The 5878-nt window shown below is 58.5% G+C and overlaps 3 protein-coding genes across 3 annotated transcripts in view; 2 read left to right on the top strand and 1 right to left on the bottom strand.

Annotated features, from left to right (window-relative positions):
- The window catches only part of PTSG_12320 (uncharacterized protein), a gene marked incomplete at its 3' end in the record, with an annotated part of 8882 nt that extends 7269 nt beyond the window's left edge, over positions 1 to 1613 (top strand). Inside the window, exons 21-22 of the mRNA XM_004993270.1 lie at positions 78 to 177; positions 313 to 1613. Coding sequence (XP_004993327.1) covers positions 78 to 177; positions 313 to 1613 — 1401 coding nt within the window. The remainder of the gene's footprint in view (positions 1 to 77; positions 178 to 312) is intronic.
- A 901-nt stretch (positions 1614 to 2514) lies between these two features.
- Positions 2515 to 5623, bottom strand: PTSG_12319 (uncharacterized protein; the record flags this gene model as incomplete). The annotated part of the gene is made up of 4 exons (XM_004993269.1): positions 2515 to 2580; positions 2969 to 3518; positions 3632 to 3897; positions 4034 to 5623. 4 exons carry the CDS (start codon positions 5621 to 5623, stop codon positions 2515 to 2517), a joined length of 2472 nt encoding a protein of 823 aa, XP_004993326.1.
- Positions 5624 to 5801: 178 nt separating this feature from the next.
- Positions 5802 to 5878, top strand: part of PTSG_12318 (uncharacterized protein) — a gene marked incomplete at both ends in the record, with an annotated part of 27341 nt that continues 27264 nt past the window's right edge. The window contains one exon of the mRNA XM_004993268.1: positions 5802 to 5857. Within this exon, the coding sequence (XP_004993325.1) occupies positions 5802 to 5857 (56 nt within the window). The remainder of the gene's footprint in view (positions 5858 to 5878) is intronic.

Raw genomic sequence — 5878 nt, 5'->3', positions numbered from 1 at the left:
CACACACACACACACACACACACACACACACACACACACACACACACACACACACACACACACACACACACACACAGCCACGTGCCCCCGTGAAGCCCGCCCGCCGCTCCAGAAAAGCATCGGACAAGCCGTCAACTTCTCGAACACGAGCAGAGCCAACGCATTCGCCAGACTCAGGTGGGTCGTTGTCCCGTTCGCCCTCCCTGCTTCGTGTGCATATTTGATTGTTTGGCATCGCGTCGTGTGCGCGCATCTCGAAATTGCGCGAGAACGCTTGCACTCACGCCCATGGCTCATGGCCATTCGTTGCAGCTTCAGGCGACGTTGGTGGTGCGGCTCTGGTTGATCGCAGCGAGGCGGCGACACCGGCCCTCACGGCAGCGCGCAAGTGGACTCAGCAGGAACAGCAGTGGGCGCACAGGGCAACTGCCGCAGTTGACATGATGGGGCAGCTGTTGAGCCAGCTGCCGGCTGGTGACACCGCCTCATCCGCAGTGGATGCCGAGGGCCGTGTCTCTTCGCCACACCTGCTGACTCTTTGGATGGACAGCATGCGCGCTTGTGTACGGGCTTCCTCATCCATCCACCAGAGCCTCGAGCGTCTGGTCACCAGTGACAACCAACTCCCCACAATCGTGGACGTGGCTGCGACCCTGCTGCATCACAGCGCAGCTGCATGTGTGTTTGCGGAGGCTGATTCCCTTGGCTCCCTCTGCCAGAACACACCGGAGCTTGCTGCCCTGCTCAGCGACCAAGTACGGCAGACAAAGGTGGGCCCCACCAATACCGCCGCGAACAACGAGTCCAACACCTTGGATGACGGCGAAAACGCAAGGACCGCCCTTGCCACTACATGCCCCACCACCGAAGCACTCTGCTTTGCGAGAGACCACGTTGTCCAGTGGATGGCTCAATTAGTATCTCTCAAAGAGGAGTGCACTTCAGACACCCAACGCAATTTCGTGGCTTCGACCATTGCTGCGTTTCAACATTTCTTTCACACGGCCGCGCGTGCCACGAGCGAGACGACTGAGGCTGCCACCTCCGCACACGCTGATCTAACCTTTCGTGTCACGACACAAAAGCTGCAACACGTCACACAGTTGCTGGACATCTGCCAGAGAGACCAAGCAGCGGCGGCGTCGCACATGCAGATGCTGCGAGTGGCAGCACCCCTCATGAAATGGACCATCAGAGTTGTGACCACAGCGGCCACTGAGGATGGCAGAACGGTCAAGGCCCCAGCAACACTGCACCTGCTGACCAACTGCATGGTGCTTGTGGCCCACGACGGGGAAGGTGCCCAGGGCGCGACTGGCAGTACTTCTTCGTTGATGCTGGCCGCCATTCTTCCGCTGAAGCACACCACGCTGGTTGAGCCGCGCCTTGGGCTCACCATGTTCAGCTTGAATGTCGAACGAAGCAACAGCAGTGAGGAAGGCGGCTCTGTTACCAGCGAAACACGGCCAGCCCAGACACACATCTGCCTTGGGGAAACTGGTGCGCAAGTGGAAGCAATTCGGGACGCAGTTCATGCGCAAACGGCCGCATACACAGGCCGTTTCAGCGACTCATCTCCAGATGAGTATGGCGAACAAGAGCTCATGCTTTAGCAACGTTTGTGTGTGTGTGTGTGTGTGTGTGTGTGTGTGTGTGTGTGTGTGTGTGTGTGTGTGTGTGTGTGTGTGTGTGTGTTTGTGTGTGTGTGTTAAATAAAGGACATTGGCCTATAAATACCAAACAGATCGGATTCGTATGTTTTGATTTAAAAGCTATCGCCCACACCCATTAATGCAACTGGCAGCAGCTCTCACAGTGTTTCTAACGGCAAGGTGCTACTCTTTAACAAAATCAAATGTTTGCGGTTCGCAGTTTCTTTGCAGTCCTCCGATTCATGAGGGAGGACAGCACCACCTGCCCTCACCTTGTCACAGTGTCACTGTCACCCGCTGCTTCCTGGTTTGTCACCCACACACGAGCATGTAGCCGGAGCACGCATGTTCCTCCGGCTCGTAGAGCTGATCAAGGGTTTGGATGCAAAGCCCCCAAGACTTTGGTATCGACGACGCCGATGAGGTGAGTGCGACGTTTGCAGTGGTAGTTGTTGACAGACAAGTCCTGTCTGCTGAGTCATATCATTGACCTCCCTTCTTCACGACACCACAACTTTGCATTCACCTCTCTTGTGTTCTGGAATGTTCACGTGATTTCCATCCAACCTGTTGCACGTGCAGTGTTTAGCTTGTGTGGTTGCTCAATGCTACGTTACATGTGACGGGACTGTGGTCGAGGTGTGTCGGTGGCTTGTTCTGTGTACTGATGCGAAGTAAACCAGGGAACAAAAGAACTGAACAAGGCACAGACAATCACGTGAGATAAGCGACAACAGGGTGCAGGGCAACACACACGTGCTAGCAGGCAACAAGAGGGGTGCTTGTGGTTAAGCAAGGGGGAAAACAAGAGACAAGGGCAACAGACGTAACACAGCATGCAGGCATGTGTCGTGCCGTCATCTTAGTTGATGACGGTACCGTGCCAAGGGCTCGGGATCGCCGCCGAGAGGCAAGCAGTTCCGAGGCACTGGGCACGGCGTGACACGACACAGGCAAACGCTACTATACGACACTCACGAGTTAAACATGACGTCAATCAGGCTAAACATGACATCAAACATTAGGAGAACAAAGAACATGCAAGGCAGTACGGTGCCGCGAAGGGCAAGGAAGGGAAAACAATGGGACACAGCGGGGCAAGGTGCAGGGAACGGGGAGACCGAGAGAGAGAGAGAGAGAGAGAGAGAGAGAGAGAGAGAGAGAGAGAGAGAGAGAGAGAGAGAGAGAGAGAGAGAGAGAGAGCGGCAGGGGGAGGCAGGCGAGCGACGTTACACCTTCCCCCTCTCTAAGACGGCTTGCCCTCAAGCCGATGCGTTGCGCGAGGCCTGATGCCACTCCATGATCAGTGAACGCACGTCGCGTGTGAGCTGGTCCTCGTTGATCCAAGTGCTGTCGTTGATGTCGTAGCCGGCCCACTTGATCAGGTACTGCCTCTTGCCGCGTCGGACTCGCTCGTCGAGGATGCGTTCCACCTCGTATTCGTCCGATTCGCCGTCCGGCAGGGGTGGTGGTTCGTCATTGGGGCGCGTGTTGAAGTCTGACGGGCTGTTGACACACGGCTTGGTCTTGGTGACGTTGACGACCGGGTGCGCCCGCACGTGGCTGGGGAACCGGAGTCGCACGGTCGTGCGCGACGGCATGTCGATGACAGTGAAGGGGCCTTGCCAGCGGGGCTTCAGCTTGTCCTTGGGTCGTCGCTGGTTGGCCTGGTCGACGAAGAGGTCAGCGGTGACCCATGCCTGATCGCCGGGACTATATTTGATGTCGTCGCTGCGGCGCTGGTCGGCGTACCTCTTCTGCTTGTCCTGTGCCTGGGCGAGGGCGTCTCTTGCGGCGGTGATGATGCTCTTGAGGCGCACCACGAAGTCCTTTTTCGGCTGCAGGTGTGTCCGTGCGGCGTATGGCCTGGCGGGTGACGAGTGTAGCTGGGATAATCGGGTGTCGGCCCGTCTCTAGGAAGAACGGAGACTGGCCCGTGGAGTCGCTCTTGCTTGCCAGTTGTTAAGGGCGAACTCTACCACGGGGAGGAGTGAGTCCCAGTTGTCCATGCGGTAGTTGACGTAAGTGGGGGAAGGGTCTTGCTCCCATGGTGCCGGTTCGTCCTTTTTGTTTGGCCGTCCGGTCTTCGGGGTGTTCCAAGTGGAAGAAATGAAAGTCGGGGACCCAGCAAAGCGGAAAGGTTTCCTTTCCAGAAGGGGGCCGGTGAAAACCGGGGTTCTCGATCAGGCCCAAACTTTGGCAAGGAAGTCCATGGGGGTTGGAACCCCGTGGGAAAATGAACAACCTTGGCCCCCGTCTCGGCCCGTGCACTTGCTAGTTAGTTCGCCCCCCAGGTGGCCCCCGTTTAGTCAACCCGTTGACGAAAGACCCCCGAAGGGCGGTCCTGTCCCTGTCCTGGTTCCTGGGTAAGTCCGGGTGACGAGGTCGAGGGCTGATATCGGTCCAGGGGTTTTCGGGGAACGGGTTGGGGGCTGCAGGGGACCAGGGGCAGCGCCCTGTCTCGGCTTGTGGCGCTGGCAGGATTTGCAGCTCCGCACATAGCGCTCCACGTCCTGCCGCATCCGGGGCCAGTAGAAGTGGCGCGCTAGCGCCTCGTGGGTACGGTGAATTCCTTGGTGGCCCGCTGTCGGAGTGTCGTGGAACTCAGCCAGAAGCGGCACGCGTGCCGTCTCTGGTATGCACCAGCGCAGAGGTATGTCCTCCGGGTGCTCCGGGTGCTCCTGGTAGATCAGCAGGTCTTCGTCATTGAGTCCGAAACGGCTGAGCTTCGCCGCCACGGCAGGCGGTGGTGTCTGGTCGGGGTTCTTCAGCGCCTTGTAGATCGGGCCGAATTCCTCGTCCTCCGCGATGTCGTTGCTGATGCGTTTGACCAGGTCCGCCGGCGTCGCGGTAGAGATGGCGGCGCATGTGATCTCCTGTGCGTCTGAGTCAGGGATCCTGCTAACGGCGTCGGCAGCTACGTTGGTCTTGCCCTTGATGTAACGGATGTCGAGGTCGTAGTCGTTCAGGAGCTCTATCCATCGCGCCCATCTGCCGTTCAATGTCTTCTGGGTGGTGATGTTCGTCAGTGAGCGGTGGTCGGTGAGGATCGTGGTCCGTTTGTCGAGGAGGTACACGCGCCACTTGGTCAGCGCGTAGATCAAGGCGAGGGCCTCCTTGTCCCGCACTGGGTAGTTGAGCTCCGCGGCCTGGAGTTTCCGGGACTCGTACGCGACTGGCTGCCCATCTTGGAGTAGGACGGCGCCTATCGCTCGGTCTGATGCGTCGGTTGCCACCTCAAATGGCTGGCGCTGGTCAGGGATGCGGAGTGCAGGTGCTTGTGTCATACGACGCTTCAGCTCCCGGAAGGCCTCCTCCTGCGACGGGCCCCACTTGAACCCGTTCTTCTTGAGGGCGTCGTTGAGCGGGGCGCAGATCTTGGCGTAGTTGGCGATGAAGCGGCGGTTGAAGTTGGCTAGGCCTAGGAAGGACCGCAGCTGGGTCGTGCTCTGCGGCGTCGACCAGTTCTCGACGGCGTCCGCCTTGGCAGGGTGCATCTTGAGGTGGCCCTGTCCCACGATGAAGCCTAGGAACTCCACCTCCGTCTGGAACAGGTGACACTTGCTCGCCTTGCAGTACAGTCGATGGTCGCGGAGCTTCTGCAATACCTGACGAAGATGCTGCTCATGGTCTTTCTCATTCTTGGAGTAGATGACGAGGTCGTCGATGTAGGGTGCCATGAACTTGTCCATTTCCTGCTTGAAGACGTTGTTGACGAGGCGTTGGAAGGTCGGGGGTGCGTTGGTCAAGCCAAAGGGCAGCACAAGGAATCGGAAGGTGCCGTAGCGAGTGCGAAAGGTCGTCTTGTCCTCGTCCCCGGCGCGAATGCGCACCTGATGATAACCGGAGCGCAGGTCGAGAGTTGAGAAGATCCGGGCGTCGCAGAGGCTGTCGATGATGTCATCAATGAGGGGAAGAGGGTACGAGTCCTTGACTGTCTGGGCATTCAGCTGCCGGTAGTCGATGCACATCCTTCGGGTCCCATCCTTCTTCTTGACGAAGAGGATGGGGGCGCCGTAAGGACTTGTGCTGGCCTCAATGAGGCCTTTGGCGAGGAGTTCGTCGAGTTGGGTGCGTAGTTCCTTCAGTTCGTCCGTTGACAGGCGGTAGGGTGCCTTGGAGGGGGGCGTGGCTCCGGGCTTGAGGTCGATGGCATGGTCGATATCGCGGCGGGGCGGCAGTCCTGGAAGCTCTTCGGGGAACACGTCGGCGAACTCCTCCAATAA

The sequence above is a fragment of the Salpingoeca rosetta genome (genome assembly GCF_000188695.1).
Source record: "Salpingoeca rosetta unplaced genomic scaffold supercont1.13, whole genome shotgun sequence".
NCBI classification, from domain to species: Eukaryota; class Choanoflagellata; order Craspedida; family Salpingoecidae; genus Salpingoeca; species Salpingoeca rosetta.
The sequence above is the reverse complement of the archived record's forward strand: the minus strand, read 5'-3'. Positions and strand labels throughout refer to the sequence as shown.